Here is a 21,500-nt window from a genome sequence, read left to right on the forward strand (position 1 = left end):
CCTTTCAGCTTACTAAGCAACTTTACTTTATTAATAATGACTACACTCACTTTTGCCTTCCTGGTGCTCAAATTTCCAGCACGGTGCTGGTGTTGTCCACAGTGAATACTGATGCAAAATACTTATTCAGTTTTGTAATGCCAATTTGTCCCTATAACTCCCACTCCAGCATTATTATCCAGCAATCTGATGTCCACCTTTGCCTCTCTTTTACTATCCGAAAAAGCTTTTGATATCCTCTTCCAAATTATCCACTAGCTTACCTTCATATTTTATCTTTTCTCCACATATTACTTTTTAGTTGCTTTCTTTTGGTTTTCAAAAGCTTCCCAAATTTTTTGCTATATTGTATGCCCTTTCTTTCATACTGTCTTTGACCTCCCTTGTCAGCAACAGTTACTTCATCCCCTTTAGAACACTTATCCTTCTTTCAGCAAACCGATCCTGCATCTTCTAAGTTACTCCAGAAGCTCCAGCCATTGCTTCTCTACCCTCATGCCTGCTGGCATCCCCTTCCAATCAAATTTGACCAGATCCACTCAAACATATCTGTAGTTACCTTTTTACAATTCTATTTTACGAATTTTGCACACATACTGCATAGCTGTAGATCTATTGATATCATCCACAACACCAAGCTAAATTAATTTCAAGATGTCTTGAACTACCTTTTGTCACAACGGCCACCATTTCCTCCAATATTTGTCCCACGATCTTTTCCACATTCACATTTTCTTCATGATTTTCACCTAAAATATCTAAAGTTAAACAATAAAAATTAGAGTATGCAATACCAAAAACTTTGGCTGAAACAAAATACGTGGAATACTTATTTTAGTTCACAAAAGTAAAATAGTATTGAAATTCTGAAGCAACACACAAATTAAAAACATGGATACTACTCCATGTAATTTATCTACATGTACAAACGTACACCAAGCAAGAGGTGATGCATTTTGGAAATCAAACAGGGATAGGACCCCAGGGAATGTTGATTAATAGAAAGACTTCGGAGTTCCAATCTGCACAGGTAGAAACGGTGTTGAAAGCATACAGTATGGCACACTTGCCTTCAGAGATTGGAAAACAGAATATAGAATTTGGGTGTTATGTTGAAACTTTACAAAACCCTGCTAAGACTGAACTTCATGTATTGTGTGCAAGTTCAGGAAGGATGTTGCTGCACTGGAGAAAGTGCAGAGGAGATTTACCAGCACGATGCCTGGATTGGATGATCTGCTATAGGGACAGAGTGGATATGCTGGATTCGCTTCTCTTTGGCAACCTGATAGAAGTGTATACAATAAAATAAAAGGCACAGACACTTTAGGTAGAGGTTTCACAAACAAAAGGGCACAGATTTAAGGTAAAAGGAAGGATTTTTAAAGGAGATTTGAGGGGAATGTTTTATTTTAAATATTATTTATATATACATACAATGTGGTGGAAATAGACACAATAACTATGTTTAATAAATATTCAGATAAGCACTGAATTAAGCAAAGCATCAAAGGATGTGGCCCTACCTTAAACAAATGGGAACAGGATATATAGGCTAATAGCTTAATATGGTCAAGTGGGGTGAAGGGCCATTTTCTGTGCCCTACAACTATGACTCTGAACAAATGATAGCATCAGAATAAATTCTGCATATATCAAACAATGTTTAGCTATTAAATCTGTTAATGCTGCTCAGGAGCTAATAACAGGTCTCGGTTAATTAAACATATTTTTGGGTGAACAGCTCCACCAAAATTCAAGGCTAGCTACAATGTTTCCTCCAAGGTGAGCATACACACACATCTTTCGCTACCAGTACACAAAGGAATTTAAACTGCGCATGAAAGGTTGTCACCCTCCATCTTGTTGGCATGTTAAGTATATTTTACAATCGTACACATTTCCTTTTCCGGTTTCTGATACAGATGGCATGGACAACATGGAGTTTGTGATGATTTGTCTGCAGAATTTAGAACAGGCTTATTTATACTGTTGTTATTATGCTTAGAATAGCTTCAGGTTTACTTCCATTTAAAAATTCAGTGAACACATGTTGTAAACATAAAATAAACTGCAGATGCTGTGATCAAAGCAACACTTTCAGTACGCTGGATGAACTCAGTAGGTCGGGCAGCATCAGTTAGAAATGGTGAGTCGACGTTTCGGGCCGCAACCCTTCGTCAGGACTGAAGAATGCTACAAGGATTCTTCATATCCTTCCCCATCTTTCATTCTTCAGTCCGGACAATGGGTTGTGGCCCGAAACGTCGACTCATCGTTTCTAACTGATGCTGCTCGACCTGCTGAGTTCATCCAGCGTACTTAAAGTGAACACATGTTGTTGTCACTAGGCAAAAAATTGCACAGCACAAGATTTTTGCACACACTGGTCATTACAAATTAGAGGGAATATTGACTATAAACTAATAAGGCAATGTTAAAACTCAACAGTTTGTCCTGATCCAACTATGCAAATAATATAGACCAAAAAAAAAACAAAAAACACACCAACATTTCTACTTACTCAGAAGGCAAAGGAAATTTTGCATGTCCCCATAGACCACCACTGAATTTTATAGTTGCACCACAGCAGCACACTATCTATATACATCACACCTTGGTGTGGCAACTGCACTGTTTGACATTAAAAAAAAATGCAGTCCCGTGGATACACCTCATTCCATTACGAAGGCCAGCCTCACCTCCACTGATCCGCATCTTTCTCAAGGCAGTGGAAAATGGAGAAGAACTATTGAAAAATCCCTTGCACCTCAGTCATTCTCTCTTCTCCCCTACTTCCACTGGTCAGAAGATTCAAAAGCTTGAACACACACACAAGCCAAGCCCATAGACAGCTTCCATATTGTCATTATATGACTCATAAATGAACATCTTGTACATAAAGTTTAATTTGATCTCCCAATCTACTTCAGTGTGGGCCTTGCACCTTGGTGTCTACCTGCACTAGACAAACAGTATTTTGTTATTGCTTTTCCCTTCTGCTACGTCGATGTACTGATGTTGTGAAATGATCAGTACAGATGACACACAGAACTGTTTCTTTTACTATAGCTCAGTACACATGACAAAAATAAACCAGTTAAAACCAACCCAAGGTCAACCAACCTTGGGAAGATTGTCGCTTTTAAATACAGTGCCACAAATCTGCTCCAAAGAAAATTAAAATGGAGCTGAGTATTTCTAATACAAACACATATCTGTGCATATTGATCATGTCCTTAAGGCCTGAATATTAAACTTCATCCATAATTTTTCTTACAGAGCTTTAAAATTAATACATCATAAACCAGTGTATTGGCTTACTAACAATTGAGGCTCCAAGTATGACAAATAGGAAATATTAAAGGCTATCCAAAGATAAAAATTACAACTGACATGATTAACATTAACAGAAAAACAAGGAGTATTGCTACTTACATAATATTGCATAGATTTGAAGCATGTCATTAATGGCCACACTAGTTTACTCCTGCAGCGTAATGATTACAAACTTTACATGCATATTGCAAATCTTAACTTCCATCTCAGTTTCAGCTGCAAACTTAAATTAACAATACTATGTTTAAAGGAAAATCCATCTTTCACGTTAAAATTATATTTACTACTTTCGAAAGTATTTTATTTCCTTGGGCATTATAAGCATATAAAATGATATTGAACTACTCAAGACATGTTTAGTCAAGATAGGGTCTTCGTAGTCATCCTCACCTATAACTAGATTTTGTTGCTCAGTAGATCTCAATGTCTGAGATGGGCCCAAATTATAGTTTCTAAAGCAAAACAAATGAATAAATATCAACACCTGCAGCATCAAAAAATTGATCAGACTCCACATCATCTTCTTTACGAACTGTCATTGTTCCATTTTCTATTTCTACACATTCAATTTCTGTTTTGTCTTGCATCGTATTTATTTGGTCTGCTTCATTTTCAGCAGTAGTCATTTTGCTCGAACACTCTTCTATCTGATCAAGTTGTGAAGAACCATCCAAACTGTGCGTTCCAGATGATGGACGGAGATTATGTTGTTGTCTGATTTTCTCAAGGTCTTTTGCCTCTTGTACCTTTAAAATAAAACACAGTCAACATTCAGTCAGATTACCACTGGATGATCATTTTCCAAGACATGTTGAAACAATCATCCCAGCAGAAGAAAACCTTTTCCATTAAGAACAATGATTTTAAAAAAAGCATCATTGATGGCACTGTGCTTATCGTTGTTCCTCTACATGCCTTGTGGCACTTCAGATGGCAACCTTGCCGTTTCCATAGCATTTGTCTGTTTTTTTTTCAAAACGAGGCCGAGTTGTTAGCTTGATGCTCAAGCCAGCAAGGATGGTAAGCGTGCAAGGAGCCAGCTGGATTTGAATCCAGGACTCCTCGGCTCAAAGTCCGGTGCAGATGTCACTCCACCACTGTACTTGATAGAGTTGGGTAATTAAACACCTTTTACAAGATGTTATAAAGGCATGGCCAGTCAGTTCTACACAAAGCCAAATCTGAATTGAGTTACAAGGAGAGACTGGGGCTTCTATCTATTGGAACGTAGGATAGGAGGCTGAGAGATGACCTTACAGAGTAATACAAAATCTTGAGTATAGATCAGGTGAATGGTCACAGTCCTTGACCCAGAGTAAGGAAGTCTAAAATGAGAGGGCATAGATTTAAGAGGAAAAATTTAAAGGGGAATTGGATACGTCAGCAGAGGTGGTGCAATTACTACATCTAAAAGATATTTGAACAAGTACATAGATAGGAAAGCTTTACAGGGAAAGAGGCCAAATGCAGCCAATAAGATGTACTTAGGTAGGCAACTTGGACAACAAGGCTAAGTGCTATATAAATCTTTTACAATGAGACATCACAGAAAATCAGTGCTGCTTTGATCAATGTTGTACTTCAAACCATGATATACAATTAAAAAGTTCAATTTTTAAAAAAATCGAAGTACTTGTATGTTACCACATGCAACCTTCAGACTAAGTTAAAGGTTCAACTTTCCAGCTCTGCTTGCAGGTCCACTGTTACCTCAGTTTAGAATTTAACCAATATCTGAGCTAAAGACATTAGATAATGTGCAATTATGGAAAAAAAATCAGCAGTGCCTCTACATCCCTAGGAGTTTGCGAAAATTCAGCATGACATCTCAAACTTTGACAAACTTTTACAGATGTACAGAGGAGAGTATACTGACCAGCTGTATCACTGCCTGGTATGGAAACACCAATGCCCTTGATTGGAAAATCCTACAAAAAGTAGTGAATAAGTCCCAGTACATTACAGGTAAGGCTCTCCCCATCATTGAGCACACAGGGTCCCCCAACACCCAGGGCATGTTTTCTCCTCGCTGCTGTCATCAGGAGCCTCAGGACCCACCATCAGGTTTGGAAACAGTTATTACCCCTCAACCATCAGGCTCCTGAACCAAAGGGAATAATTTCACGCAACTTCACTTGCCTCATCACTAAAATGTTCCCACAACCTATGGACTCACTTTCAAGGACTCTTCATCTCATGTTCTTGACATTTATTGCTTGTTTGTTTATTGATTTATTTATTTATTATTTGTTTTCTTTCTTTTGGTATTTGCCCAGTTTGTTGTTGGAGCAGTCTTTCATTGATTCTATTACGGTTATTATTCTATTGTGGATTTATTGAACTATGACCACAAGAAAATGAATATCTGGGTTGTATATGGTGACATACATGTAATTTCACCATAAATTTACTTTGAACTTTAACAGCTATTTTATCAAACAAAGTGCTTCCAAATCCAATGAAACTTATTTTAAAAGATATCCTGCAGGTTAAGTACTGATAGGAGAACTGTTTAAAACAGTTAAATGCAGCACTAATATTATAGACCAGTATTAATAGTATGCGCACTGCATCTTCCATCTGCCCAAGGGACAAGCACACAGAATTATACCTTTGCACTGCCACATGACTTCTGCTCAGTGCTGCATGTTCATTCCTCAAATCAAATCACTACTTTCAAATGAAAATTGCTCAATCATGATAATGCAGATCAGTACACTTCAAAATTCTGATGAAGTGATAAGGGAAGAGAAATAATGCCTATAGAACAAGCTATATGCAAAGTGCTCACCACAAAACAATGTTGTTGAACAGTAGCTGGATCATCTTTTTTTAAAAAACAGACTGCTATAACAGTGTTTCACTTGTGTTTTGCATTCATTATGTGCCATGTCGTATGACGTGGGCAATCATGGTCTCGATCATGAATGTTCCTGGCAAATTTTCTACAGAACTGGTTTGTCATTGCCTTCTTCTGGGCAGTGTCTTTACAAGTTGGGTGACCCCAGCAATTCTTCAGAGATAGTCTGCCTGAAGTCACTGGTCGCATAACCAGGACTTGCGATATGCACCTCCTGTTCATATGACCATCCACCACCTGCTTCCATGGCTTCACATGACCCTGATGAGGGGTGCAAGCAGGTGCTGCACCTTGCCCAAAGGTGACCTGCAGGCGAGCGGAGGAAAGGAGGGCCTTACACCTCCTTTGGTAGAGACGTACAGTTGCAAGAAAAAGTTTGTGAACTCTTCGCAATTACCTGGTTTTCTGGATTAATTACTCAAAATGTGGTCTCATCATCCAAGTGACAACAATAAACACAATCTGCCTAAACTAATAACACAGAAGCAATTGTAATTTCGGATCTTTATTGAACACATTGTTTAATTATTCAGTCCAGGCTGGAAAGAAATATGTGAACTCTTGTATTTAATAACTGGCAGAACCTTCTGTAGCAGCAATAACCTCCACCAAATGCTTCTGCAGCTGCTGAACAGAATTGCACAGTGGTGAGGAGGAATTTTAGGCCATTCCTCCATACAAAACTATTTCAGTTCATCAATATTTCTAGGATATCTTGCATGAACAGCCATCTTCAGGTCATGCCAGACCAACTGCATTGGGTTAAGCAACACACATCAAAGTTGCTGGTGAACGCAGCAGGCCAAGCAGCATCTGCAGGAAGAGGTGCAGTCGACGTTTCAGGCCGAGACCCTTCGTCAGGGTCTTGGCCTGAAACGTCGACTGCACCTCTTCCTGCAGATGCTGCTTGGCCTGCTGCGTTCACCAGCAACTTTGATGTGTGTTGCTTGAATTTTCAGCATCTGCAGAATTCCTGTTGTTTGCATTGGGTTAAGGTCTGGACTCTCTGACTTTGCCATTCCAAAACACAAATTTTCTTCCTTTCAAACTAATCTGTTGTGATTTACTTGTGTGTTTCAAATCATTATCATATTGCATTACCCAATTTCTATTAAGCTTCAGCTGATACACTACTACTCTGACATTCTCCTGTAAAATGTCTTGATACAATTTTAAATTTATTTTTCCCTCAACGATTACAAGCTGTCTAGGCCCTGATCAGCAAAGCAGTCCCAAACTATGATGCTCCTTCCACCATGTTTCGCAGTTGGGATGAGGTTTTCCTCAGTCCCAGTCTCCTGTCTTTTCCTCGTATCCCTTCGTGCCCAGACCAATCAAAAACCTCTGCCTTGAATATGGCCGGTTTACACAACAATATCATTAATAAAAACGCTGGAGACAGGAGCTAAATCAACAGGGTTCTTTACTAACTAAAATAACGCATGCTCAATATGATTCATTAGTACAACATAAAGTAGTCCTATATTGTACAGTAGGTTATATGGTACACTCCTCCCCCTTTATTTTAATAGTGTATCAACTCTTTTTTTTTACTGGGGGCACTAACCTACAACGCTTACCAATTGTTTACTTAGTAACTTAATAATATCAAATTATAATTAAGTAATGTAATAATAATTATAACTCAAGTCTCTTGGTGGGGGGGGGGGGTCTTCTCTGCCTCTCTGGGTAACGTCTGCCCTGAAACGTTTGCTTTGGGGAAATAGTTTCCACAGGTACATCAGGTGGGTCTTCAGCACTGATGACAGGCTTATCTGTGGATGAGGCCGATGTGGTCACATCAGGAGTGTTTGTTTCTATGTCCAGGGAGTCAGGGCAAGATGTTGTTATGTTTTTCACCTGAGCATCCAGGATCTGATCCATATGATGTGCTTCTATGTCATGGGAGTCCGGGCAAGGTATTGTTGAGTTTTTCACCTGAACATCCAGGATTTGGTCCACATGATGTCTCCATATGTTCTCTCCCACCTGCACTCTATACATCAGTGGTCCGTCTATGGCAGAAGTTGTACCCGGTGGCCACTTTTCGGTCCAGTAATCATGGGCAAGAACTGACTGTCCCACACTGAAGCTCCATGTTGACTTAGCATTCAAGTGTCTGAACTGTCTGTTCTCCACATCACGTCATATATCACGTCATATATCTGGTTTGAGAAGATCCATGCGGGACCTCAGGTTCCTGTTCAGAAACATTATCGCAGGAGCCTGATTAGTGGTTGCATGTACTGCATTACGATAGGCAGGGAGGAAGTTATCTATCCTGTGTTGCAGTGGTCGATTTTCGCTGTCCATTGCCTTGATGGCTTTCTTGAATGTCTACACAAATTTTTCTGCCAAGCCATTTGTGGATGGATGGTAAGGGGCAGATGTAAAGTGCTTGATTCCATTGTTCTTCATAAAATTTAGGAATTTTTCAGAGACAAATTGTCATCCATTGTCTGTGCAGATTTGTTCTGCTATGCCATTCCTGGCGAACATGGTCCTCAGAACTGTAATGGTCTTTTCTAATGTGATTGACTTCATTTTGATGACCTCTGGCCATTTGGAATGTGCATTGATGGCGATTAAAAAAATAGAGTCTATGACTGGTCCAGCGAAGTCGATGTGCACTTGTTACCATGGTGATGAGGGCCACTCCCATGGATGGAGGGGGGATTGCGCTGGTGTGTTCTGAATCTCTTGACATCCAGAGCAGTTCTTGGTCAAGTCCTCAATCCGTTTATCGATTCCTGCCCACCACACAGAGGCACGGGCAAGACCTTTCATCTTCATGGTACCCAGGTGCCCCTTGTGCAGTTCCTCCAGCACTCTGGTGTGTAGCTTGGGAGAAATCACAACTCATGAGCCACACATTAGTGTTCCTCCACACACTGACAACGGTGTTCCTTCCTTTCTGAAAAGGCTGGAAACAGTATGTTACCCCGCACTGGCCATCCCTTTACCGTGATGTCATACACTTCTGACAACATAGGGTCATTGTGTGTTTCCCTTTCAATAAGGCTGTTTGTTCCTGGTAATTGTTCAATTATTGTTGTGTGAAAGATCTCTGTTGAATCCATTTGCATAGTTATTTCGGAAGTGGGCAATGGTAAATGTGACAAACCATCTGCGTTGCCGAGTTGCTTGGTCCCCTTGTGTTCAATGTCATACCTGTGACCTCCGAAGAGAAGAGACCATCGCTGCAGCCTTTGTGCTGTCATCACTTATGCCTTTTCTTGGGTTGAAGATTGACACGAGAGGCTGATGGTCAGTCAACAGAGTAAACCTTTGGCCATACAGGTAGTGACTGAATTTCTTGACTCCTCACAGGAAGCTTAGGGCCTCTCTGTCAACCTGTGCGTAGTTGCGTTTAGCTGAAGTTAGCGTTCTTGAGGCAAAGGCTATTGGTCTTTCTGAGCCATCTGGAAACTTGCGCGATTATACAGCTCCTATCTCATGGGGCGAGGCATCACAAGCTAGTTAGATAGGTAAGGAGGGGTCAAAGTGTGCGAGCACCCCTTCTGAAGTTGAGTCTTTTAGCTTCTTGCAATGCTTTCTCACAGCTCTGAGTCCACTTCCATTGTGTCCCTGTCTATAATAATGCATTTGGTGGTTGTACGACTGTGGATAGGTTAGGCAAGAACGTGTGGTAGTCGTTCACTAGACCAAGATATGCTCTCAGCTGAGACACATTTTCAGGTGGTGGTGCCTTAAGCACCGCTTCTATCTTGTCTTGAGACATGTGTAAGCCATCCTTGTTGATCACATGCCCACAGTATGAAATTTCCTTTTTGAAAAACTCACATTTCTGTCGATTAGCTCTGAGCCCACATTCTCGTAACCTGGTGAGCACTTGTTTTAGGTTAGAAAGATCTTTGTCGTCATCCTTGCCGGTGACAATGATGTCATCCAGGTAACACCAAGTCCCTGGAATCCCCTGCAGAACCTGCTCCATTGCCAGATTGCAGGCACTGATGCTATCCCAAACACCAACCTGTTGTACTGGTAAAGTCCTTTGTGTGTATTTATTGTCAGGTATTTCTTAGATGCTTCCTCGATTTCCATTTGGACGTAAGCCTAGGTCAAATCAATTTTTGTGAAATGTTCCCCTCCTGACAGGGAAGCAAAAATGTCCTCAATACGGGGTAGGGGATACTGTACTGTGCAAAGAACTGGGTTGACAGTCACTTTAAAGTCACCACATATGCGCACCTTGCTTGGTTTTCCTGGTTTTGTGCTGGAGGTTTTCTTCATCACTGGAATAATGGGTGTGGCCCATTCACTCCAATCCACTTTTGACAGGACCCCAGTCTGCTCCAGATTTTTTAGCTCTGCCTCTACTGTTGGACGGATTGCATATGGCACTGGCCTGGGTTTGTAAAGTTTTGGACATGCATTTTCCTCAATCTCAGTCTTTGCCTTCATGCCCTGAAGTGTTCCTATTCCTTTCAGGAACACTTCCTCAGAGTCAGCAAGTAATTATGGCAGTCTCTCAGATGTAGCCTTGCTGCCCGCCTTTGCTGACACATCTGGTGCCTTGATGTTGTGCCAATCCAACTGAATTTTCCTGAGCCATTTACATTCCAGCAACGGTGGTCCTCCATTTTTCAGTACATAGAGGTTCAGCTGCTGTGTTTTGTCTCTGTAGGTCACTGTCACATTAATTTTACCTTTGGGATGCACTTTCTGTCCTGTGTATGTCTTTAGCAGTAGTTTAATTCATTTCAGAGGTATGTGAGAAAACAGTCGATTGTAGTCGTGTACAGAGATCACTGTTAAAGCTGAGCCTGTGGCCAGCTCCATTTTCAGTCTCACGCCTGCCACTTGTGGAGTGATCCATATTACTCTTCGATCATCTGTGTCTTTCACGCTGTGAAGTTGCAGACAAAACAATTCACTTTTGTCTGAGTCGTTTTCATCAGCATTGTTTTCTTTCATTTTGTGCACATTGTTGTATTTTCCTTTCTGGGGTTTCTTGTTTCTCTGTATTTTGTCCTTTTTCTACTGTTTACTAGCTTTGCATCCTCTGCCAATGTGGCCCTGTTTGCCAGTTTCTGCCTTCTTCATCTTTAAACCAACAATCATCAGCGTCATGTGACTTGTTCCCACAATGGCAACATATCTTTCCTTCATTTCTGTTCAGTGACATTTTATTTGTGGCATAGATTTTTGTTGCATCTCGGAAGCAGATCATGCAACTATTTCTAGTGATATTGAGATGTTTAACACTTTCTCGAATGTAAGGTCTTTTTCACACAGGAGCTTCTTCTGTGTGGTTTCACAGTGCATGCCACACACTAACCTGTCCCTCAATGCATCTCATAGACCAGCTCCAAACTGACAATGTTCTGATAATTTGCGCAATTCAGCACAATATTCAGAAATGCTTTCATTTTTGCTCTGACTCCGTTTATGGAATTTAAATTTTTCAGCAATGACCAGCAGTTTGGGATTTAAATGCTGTTGGAGAGTGTCTACTGTTTACTTGAACATTTTGTCAGCTGGCTTTTCAGGGGTTAACAAGCTCCGTAGCAGGCTGTATGCTTTCGCGCCCATTACACTAAGGCTACGTCCACATTAGACCGGATAATTTTGAAAACGCCGGTTTTGAGTAAAAACGACAGGTGTCCGCACTAGGCATTTTTCAAAATATCTCTGTCCACACTAAAACAGATATTTGGGCGAATCTACTCCTACTGGGCATGCGCAGACACATCTATAGAAAACAAGCGAAGAGGAACCTGTATAATATTTACGTTTCCACGGTGGCATTGCGCTATCTCCATTGGTCAAAAACTAGAGTACCAACAGCAACAGTGAAAGGAAGTTTTCAACAATGTCTTCGAGGAATACAAAGAAAACCTCCACTGGAAAAAGCAGACGGGATTTCTTTGTTTAGACAGACAATGAAGTTGAGCTGTTTCTGCGAGTTACAAGCGACTACAAAAATCAGCAAAGCAGTGGAGAACGTTTAACTCCGAACAAGCTACTCACGTAGACAATAAAATAAACACACGCATGAAGCCATCCTCAACCCAAGATCAACGAGAGAGAGGAATCTTCTGCCGCCAGATCTGTGCAGTACTTCTGACATTAATATTTTTAAAGACAGACAATCAAATCAATTTAGGGGATCTAGTCAAAAAAGTTCACTTTACAATTAACTCTCATGCCGTTCACACCGACTGCGCGTTAAACAGCCATCTGGCAGTGCTTGCGCAGTACCAAGCGGAACGGCGAAAGCATTGTTATTGTGGTGTTGTCATGACAGCGTTTTTAAATATCTCCATTTATCCCATCCACACTACAATGCGCAACAATCGTTTTCAAATTTACACACTCTGGAGAGTATTTTAGAAAAGCACTGTTTTTGGGGGATGAAAACGCCGTTTCAATGTGGACGGAGGGTCAAAACAAAGAGAAAACGCTTTGTTTTCAAAATTATCCGGCATAGTGTGCAGCTTTAGGCTACGTCCACACTACGCTGGATAATTTTGAAAGCGAAGCTTTTTCTCTTCATTTTGACCCTCCGTCCACACTAAAGCGGCGTTTTCATCCCCCAAAAACAGAGATTTTCAGTAACAGTCTCGGAGTGAATAAATCTGAAAACGCCTAATATCCGTTGTAGTGTGTATGGGGTAAACGGAGAGATTTAAAAAATGCTGTCATGACAACACCACAACAATACTTTCTCTGCTTCCGCTTGGTACTGCGCAAGCACTGCCGCACGGCTGTTATAACGCGCAGTTGGTGTGAACGGCGTGAGAGTTAAATTGTAAAGTGAGCTTTTTTGACTATTTAAAAACGCTGCCATGACGTGCCAGAACAGATGGCCGCAGCGCGGCATTTCGTTGTTTACTTGAATGCAACCTCCCCCCATAACCTAACAATTTCAGAACAGACGGCAACGAGACTGAAGCCAGAAGAGTTAGAAATGTACTCACCAAATACTTTGACCCATAGCTTACTGAATAAGTAAGTATACTCACTTTGCCCTGTTTTCTGTCCTTGCTTGTATGAAGGTGGTTTACCTATTTATGCAAGTACTTCTCTGACAATAGACGCATAACAGCCTAATGTAACATTGTATGGAAATACAACATAACACTGGTGCAGACATATTTTATACATTTAACAAGGTGCTTTATTAATGCAATTAATGTCAGTTTTTCAATGTTCGTTGTCAGCCGGGTCATACTGTCCGTGAACTCCCTGTCGGGTGCCTCCATACACTCCAGTATTCGTTTTTTTTAGTTTTAAGTCCTCCTGCGCGAGAGCCAAGAGCAATTCCTTTGAAGTTTTTCTGCTCTGTAACTGGACAAACACGCACTAAGTATACTGTTTCTTCTTCACTTGTTTTCTGTGTGTCCTACGCGTGCCCAGTAGAGGAGATTCGCCCAAATATCTGTGTTAGTGTGGACAGAGATATTTTGAAAAACGCTTAGTGTGTACGCCTTTCGTCTTTACTCCAAACCGGCGTTTTCAAAATTATCCGGCGTAGTGTGGACGTAGCCTAAGACGCTGGCTTTCTTTTCTTCATTAATATCGTTAGCATCACAATACAACTCTATTCTTTCAATATAAGTTGCCCAGTCTTCAATGCCGCTATCAAATGCTGTAATGGTTCCAATTAACGCCATTTTTGTGATGTTAATTTCTCCTTGTTATTTAGCCCTGGTCCCTTGTTTTCTTTTTGATTCACGTGACCTTTTTTTTGCTAGCATCGCAAGCGTACTCTGGCTAGACTCTGTGTGTGTCGCTCCTTTTTTTAAATTTCTCTTCCTGGGGCAGGCAGACCCTCAGCCTGAGGTCAGCGCCGGTTGTGGTCTCTGCTGGACGTGTTGTGCTCCAACTGTGCCTCCTGCTCCTTGGCTCATACCTTGCTCTCTACTTCAGAGTGTCGTTATTATTTATAACGCGGCGCTCCGATACAATGTAGGTTCATTAACCTCGTCGCCAATTTGTTGTGTGCGGCTGGTTTACACAACAATATCATTAATAAAAATGCTGGAGACTGGACTAAATCAACAGGGTTCTTTACTAACTAAAACTGAACTGAACACACATATATACAGATCCATACGTGCCTAATAGCACATGCTCAATACGACGTATTAGTACAACATAAAGTAGTCCTATATTATACAGTAGGTTATATGGTACACAAAGACTTGGCCTCCACAGGTGCCTGCGGTAAAGAAATCCACAGATTCACCACTCTCTAGCTAAAGAAATTCTTCCTCATCTCTGTTCTAAAAGGACGTCCCTCTACTCTGAAACTCTCTCATCACAGGAAACATCCTCTCTGTATGCACTCTAACAAAGCTTTTTAACATTCAATAGGTTTAAGTGAGGTCACCCCTCATTCTTCTGAATTCCAGAGACCCAGAGCCATAAATGCTCTTCCTATGACAAGCCATTCAATCCTGGAGGCATTTTCATGAGACCTCTCCAGTTTCGGCACATCCTTTCTAAGATCAAGGCCCCAAAACTGCTCACAAAACTTCAAGTAAGGCTTTACTAGTACTTTACAAAGCCTAAACATTATATCCTTGCTTTTATATTCTAATCTTCTTGAAATGAACATTAACATTGCATTTGCCTTCCTCACCACAGACTCAACCTGTAAGTTAACCCTTGGGGAATCCTGCACAAGGAATCCCAAATCTCCTTGCCCCTTGGCTTTTTGTATTTTTTCTCCATTTAAAAAATTGCCAACTAAGTGCAGGATTATACATTTCCTAACATTGTATTATATCTGCCATTTCTTTGACCATTCTCCGAATATATCTAGAGTCCTTCTGTAGCTTCTCTACTTCCTCAAAACTCCCTGCTCCTCCACCTATCATCTCTAAACTTTGCAACAAAGCCATCAATTCCATCGTCCAAATCACTGACACACAGATCCCTGTGGAACACTAGTCACCAGCAGCCAACCAGAAAATCCTCCCTTTATTTCCACTCTTTGCCCCCTGCTAATCAGTCACTGTTTTAACCATGCTAGAATCATTCTTATAATACCGTGGGCTCAAAGCTTGTAAGTGGCCTCACGTGTGGCATCTTGTCAAAAGACATTCTGAAAATCCAAGTACACATCAACTGATTCTCCTTTGTCCATCCTGCTTGTTATTTCTTCAAAGAAAACCAACAGATTTGTCAAGCAAGATTTTCCCCTGAGGAAATGATGTTGACTATGGCCTATTTTTGCTAAGAAGTTCAAATTTTGTCTATTTGTCCACATAGTCCCAGAAGTGCTGTGGAACATCCAGGTGGTCTTTTGCCAACTTGAGACATGCAGCAATGTTTTTGTTTGGAGAGCAGCCATTTCCTCCGTGGTGTCCTTCCATAAACACCATTCACGTTCAGTGAATGGACACATGAACAGAGTCTTTAGTAAATTCTAGAGATTTTTGCAGGTGCTGTTACCCTTGGGTTCTTTTTCACTTCCTTCAGCATTAAACATTGTGCTCTTGATGTGATCTTTGCAGGACGCCCACTCCTAAGGAGAGTAGCAACAGTACTGATTCCCCCACCCCCATTTGTAGACAATTTCTCTTACTGTGGACTGATGAACACTCAGACCTTTAGACCACTAGTCTCAAAATAATGTTTCTAGAAGGCATTATCGCAGAGGTTCACATACTTTTTTTTTTAAAACCTAGACTGTGATTGGTTAAATGCTGTACTCAATATTGATGAGAAGTGGAACAATGTTTTTGTGTTATTAGTTTAGGCAGATTGTGTTGGTCTATTATTATGACTTAGATGAAGATCAGACCACATTTTATGAATAGTTAATACAGAAGAACAGGTAAATACAAAGGGTGCACAACTTCTTTCTTGCAAGTGTATCTCTACTCTGCCACCCATTAGGATGGGTGCAGTAGGATGTCTTAAAAATTAATTCTCCCCATAGCTTGACTTGGATAAATGTTATTTGACATGACAAGAAAACAAACCTGATATCTTTTGGTAAAGCAATTTGTTATGTTTAAAGGATACTGCTTCTTTCCCCAAATGACAAATCATAATTCTTTTCTAGTGAAGAATGGTGAAGGCCTGTAACTGACCAGTATTTCTAAGATTGCTATATATGTGCATGACACAAATTAAATATGTCAACTGTTAAAAGTTTTGAGAACTGGAAAATGGTTTTGGAGTTAAGTGTTTCAAGTAGCAAACAGACTTTTTTGCATACATTCTTAACAAATAGGTTTGGAAGCAAGTAGGGAGTGTGGGGATGAAGGATGATGACAACAGCAAAAAAAAAAATCACCATTACTGCTGCTCATCTCCAAAACCTTCTTTAACATGTATTATTGTAGCAGAACTTACCATAGTGCTCAAGACAGTATAGCTAATTTGCACTCCCTACACACAAATAAAGCATTAAGCTAAAACAAAAATGCATTAAGCTAAAACAGAAAATGTTTTTAAAAACCTAGCAAATCAAACAGCACCTGTGGAAAAAGGAATATTAATTGTTTCTCTTTCCATTGATGCTGCCTAACCTGCTGAGCTTTCCAGGCATTTTGTTTTTATTTCCTGTACCTGCAGGTGCTGGTACGTAGCATTAAACTAAAGAAGCCAAACTGAAAATTAGCCAATTTAATTAGAAGTGCATTCTCGTCTGCATAACTTGACTATGCGTGCTTATCGTAACAAAAAGGCTCAGCTCATAGAAGACTATCATAATAAACACATACCACTTGATTTTCCATCTTTGTAAATATGACATTGAGCATTTGTGTGAGAGTAGCTTTTGCTGTAGTTTGATTGATCAAATTTTTACTAGCAAGGTAAATATTGTAGCATGTCCGGACCGTTTGCAAGATTGTTCCTTCATGGATTTCAATGTAGGATGAAGTCACAGCAGTGAGCAGTGCCTGAAATAAATGACCAGCAAATTAATAAGCAGTGATTGCTACTTAAAGTATACAAATTCAATCAATACAATTCACTTTGTCATTTCTAGATTTTGAAGATGTGAGTAAACTGCAGAATGCAGCAAAGCAACACCCACCAGCTATTTGAAATAACATCAGCACATTTTATAGTACTAAGCTCTGTAAAGTTTAGTTCATGTACACAAATGGCATGGTAGTACAAACAGCTGAGAGCAACACAACTCAAAATGAAACATCAAGCTGATTATGATGAAAGTGGTGCAGCTGTTAAATCAACTTAAAAAACAGATTTGGATCTGACTCTCTTTATCCAACCTGCTACTTGTGTACTATTTTTTTCTTTCTCTCTCTCTCTCTCTCTCTGTCTCTCTCTCTCTCTCCCTTCAATCCTTGTGAGCCCAAGGTCCACAACATACCTTTTATAACTACAGATTCTTAACAACTAACAGCTTGACTCTACATCCATCCCTGAAGTGCAGGAGGCCACAACAGATGACCAGACCCCGAGGTCACATCCTCAAATTCTTCTCCCAGATATTTAAAAGGTTAAATGCCCTGGCTCCAATGACAAGTCCAGGAACAGAGCAAGAGATTAGGATCAGAATCAGGTTTAATATCACTGGCAAAAGTCATGTAATTTGTTGTTTTGTGTCCATAGCAGAGACGGCCCAGTTTGCAACCCTTCCATACCAGATGGTGATGCAACCAGTTAGAACGCACTCCATAGTACATCTGAATGTCTTTGGTAACATGCCTAATCTGCCTAAAGTCCTCATGAAATATAGAAGCTATTGTGCCTTTTTTTAATTGTATGCTGGCCCAGGGTACATCTTCACAGATGTTGACACCCAGGACCTTGAAATTGCTCACCTTTTCCACTGATCTCTCGATGAGGACTGGTACGTGTTCCCTTGATTTCCCCTCCCTTCCTGAAGCCCACAATCAATTCCTTGGTCTTATTGATGTTAAGTGTTACGACATCATTCAACTAGCTGATCTATTTCACTCCTGTACGCTTCCTCATCACCGTTTGAAATTTTGCCAATAGTTGTGTCATCAGCTAATTCATAGGGTGCCCCGATTCTCCAGCACATTCTGCAATACTCAGATGCTAATGTCAGGATAGTGTCAAAACTCGCACAAGGTCATCCTGTTTACTTGGGAACTATTAGCTGGCTCTTAGCAAAGTCTGTGCCATTAACAGGGTAAAGTGGGCTTCTTCAGAGGGCAGTGAAATATAATTTTACTTTCTGCATATACAAAATCTTCCTTCACAGGAATTTGCCTTTGATGAGATAGAGCAACATACATGCAAATACAAACAACATTACATAGAAATTAAACAACCCACTGAGAACAAAGATCTTTATTGTGACCCTGCAAATCCATATTTCCTTCAGCTGGAACTTCCCATTTAAACCCATTCAAACACATTTCCATTCCTGTCAGAGTGCCAAAACAGGCTTGAGGTTATTGATTTATGATTGTGACAAAGGCAACGTACTGCACCTTGCCTATCATAAACCATCTGCAACCTTCAGCAAAATTAACCTTAATGTACTTACCTCTTAATATTTCCATTCTGGATAGAAGCCAACTCCAATATTGCTAACACAATCCCATGGCAAAATCAGAATTGATAGTTGTTCACAGTCTGCATCAATAGCTCTGAGGTCCTACAATTATTTATTCATTCTTGGAGTTCAGTGCGCTACCCCTCCACGACATCTAAAACCCTATATGAATAAATATTTCCTACAAAGCATATGGATGATAATAGTTCTAGGTCCGGAGCTTGCTAATTTTTAGTTGACTGTTTGTAATGGAATAAAAACTTCAACCTGATTTGCTCATATCCTTCAGTGAAGGAAATCATTACCAAACCAGAGCTTAAAATAACTCTGGACCCATTGCAATGTGGCTAAATCTGTTCAGAATCAGAATTATTAACACTGACATATGCCAGAAGATGTGTTGTTTTGTGGCAGCAATACAGGGTAATACATAAAATAATTACTATAAGTTACAGAAGAAATATACTATTCTATACATACATCAACAGCACATGGATAACTAGGGAGAAGGTAAGATCACCCAAGGATGGGGGGGGGGGGGGGAGAAGACACTTGCTTGGATGCAGAGGATGTTGGTGAGGTCCTCAGTGAATATTTACATCAGTATTTATCAAGGAGAAGGGTGTGGAGGATAGGGAGATCAATGCTGAGTATATTAAAATACGAGGCTATTTTAAGGTATTGGAGCTCTGAAAATGTATTAAGGTGGATAAATCCCCAGGGCCTGATGGGATATACTCCAGGTTATTGAGAGAGGCAAGAGATGAGATTGCTGAGGCCTTGACCAATATCTTCATTTCATCCTTAGCCAGTGCTGAGGTTCCAGAGGACTGGCAAGAAGCTAAAGTTGTTGCATTATTGAAGAATGAAACCATGAATAATCCTAGAAATTATAGACTGATGAGTCTCTCAGCAATGGTAGGGAACTTACTGGAGAGAATTTTTAAGATTCATGAGAATTTAGAAAACCATGGCCTAATTAGGGAGAGACAGCATGGGTTTTTTGTGGGCCAAGTCATGTGTTACTAACCAGATTGAGCTTTTGGTGAAGTGACAAGGGCGACTGACAAAGGTACAGCTGTGGATATTGTCTCCATGGATTTGACAAGGCACTTAAAGGGAGGCTCGTTCAGAAGATTATGATGCATGGGATCCATGTTGCATTGGCCATTTGGAATTAGAACTGGATTGCCACAGAAACAGAGGGTAGTGGTTGAAGGGACTTATTCTAGTTGGAGGTCAGTGATTAATGGTGTTGCACAGGAATCTGTACTGTGACCTCTGCTGTCTGTAATGTGACCTAAGTGAAAATGGAGATGGGTGGGTTAGTAAGATAGCAAATTATACACAGGTTGGTGGTGTTGTGATTAGCACACAAAACTAGCATAAAATGCAGCAGGATATAGATCAGTTGTAGATATGGTGGAAAAATGGTAAACAGAGTTTAAACTGTCCAAATGTGAAGTGTTGTACCTTGGAAGGTTGAATGTAAAGAGGCAGTGCACAGTTAAGGGCAAGGCCCATAACAGTGCTGATGAGCAGAGGGATCTTAGATTCCAAGTTGAAAGTGGCTGCACAGGTTGATTGGGTGGTTAAGAGGACACAGGGCATGCTTGCCTTTGTTAGTCAAGTCATGGAGTTTGAAAGTTGGGAAGTTATGCTGCAGTTTAAAAAAAAAATCTGGTTAGACTGCATCTGGAATATTTCACATAATGGCCATTCCATTAGGGGAAGGTTATCGAGGCTTTGGAGAGGGTGCTGAAGTGCTTTACCAGGGTGCAGCCCGAATTAGAGGGCACATGCAGTAATGAGAGTTTGTACAAACTTGTGTTGATTTTTCTGGAACATCGGAGGTTGAGGGGACATCTGGTAGAAGGTTTACAAGATTATGAGAGGCATTGAGAAGAGCGGACAGACAGCATCTTTTGCCCAGAATTGAAATGTCTAATACCAGAGGGCATGCGTTTAAGGTGTGAAGGAGTAAGTTCATAGGAGCTATGAGGGGCAAGTTCTTTAAGCCCCCGCCCCCCCAACAGGAGTGGGGTTGCCCGAAATATGTTGCCTGGGAAGGCTGTGAAGGCAGATGCATTAGGGACTTCTAAGAAATGTCCAGATAGACATACGAACGTGAGAGAAACGGAAGGATATGTACATTGTGTAGGCAGAAGGGATTAGTTTCATTGGCCATTTGATTCCTAATTTAATTGGTTTGGCATAACATTGTGAGCCTAATCCTGTGTACTGTTCAATATTAAAAAAATCATAAGTAGTGCAAAAAGAGAGCAAAACATGAGGTAGGATTCATGGTCCATTCATAAATCTGATGGCAGAGGGGATGAAGTTGTCCCTAAAACAGTGTATGTTCAGACTCCTGTATCTCCTCCCTGATGGGAGCAATGAGAAGAGGCCATGTCCTAGATGGTGAAGGTCCTTAATAAGACCATTAGACATAGCAGTAGAATTAGGCCATTCAGCCCATGATTCTGATCTACTGTTCCATCATGATTGTTTTATTCTCCCTCTCAACCCCATTCACCTGCCTTGACGCCCTGCCAAATTAAGAAACTATCAAACTCCACTTTAAATATATCCAATGACTTGGCCTCCATAGTCGTCTGTGGCAATGAATTCCACAGATTCACCACCATCTGAATGGAAATTCCTCTATTCTGAGGCTGTACCCTCTGTTCCTAGACACCCACTTTTGGAAACATCCTCTCCACTTCACCTTGGCCTTTAACTATTTAATAGTTTTCAACAAGATCTACCCCCACTCCCATTCTTCTGAAATTCAAGAGGGCAGAGGCCCAGAGCCCTCAA

General features: G+C 40.6%; 1 protein-coding gene across 2 annotated transcripts in view; it reads right to left on the reverse strand.

Annotated features, from left to right (window-relative positions):
• LOC134342807 (brefeldin A-inhibited guanine nucleotide-exchange protein 2-like) overlaps positions 1-21,500 on the reverse strand; it is a 146,214-nt gene that overhangs the window by 100,489 nt on the left and 24,225 nt on the right. Inside the window, exons 5-7 of one of the 2 annotated variants that reach the window (XM_063041398.1) lie at positions 16,906-17,085; positions 3,824-4,085; positions 669-758 (exon numbers count right to left, since the gene is read on the reverse strand). In XM_063041398.1, the coding sequence (XP_062897468.1) occupies positions 669-758; positions 3,824-4,085; positions 16,906-17,085 (532 nt within the window). Of the gene's footprint in view, positions 1-668; positions 759-3,729; positions 4,086-16,905; positions 17,086-21,500 lie in introns of those variants that run through there. The other variant, XM_063041399.1, reaches the window with a different exon arrangement.

This window comes from Mobula hypostoma, chromosome 2, assembly GCF_963921235.1.
Source record: "Mobula hypostoma chromosome 2, sMobHyp1.1, whole genome shotgun sequence".
NCBI lineage: Eukaryota > Metazoa > Chordata > Chondrichthyes > Myliobatiformes > Myliobatidae > Mobula > Mobula hypostoma.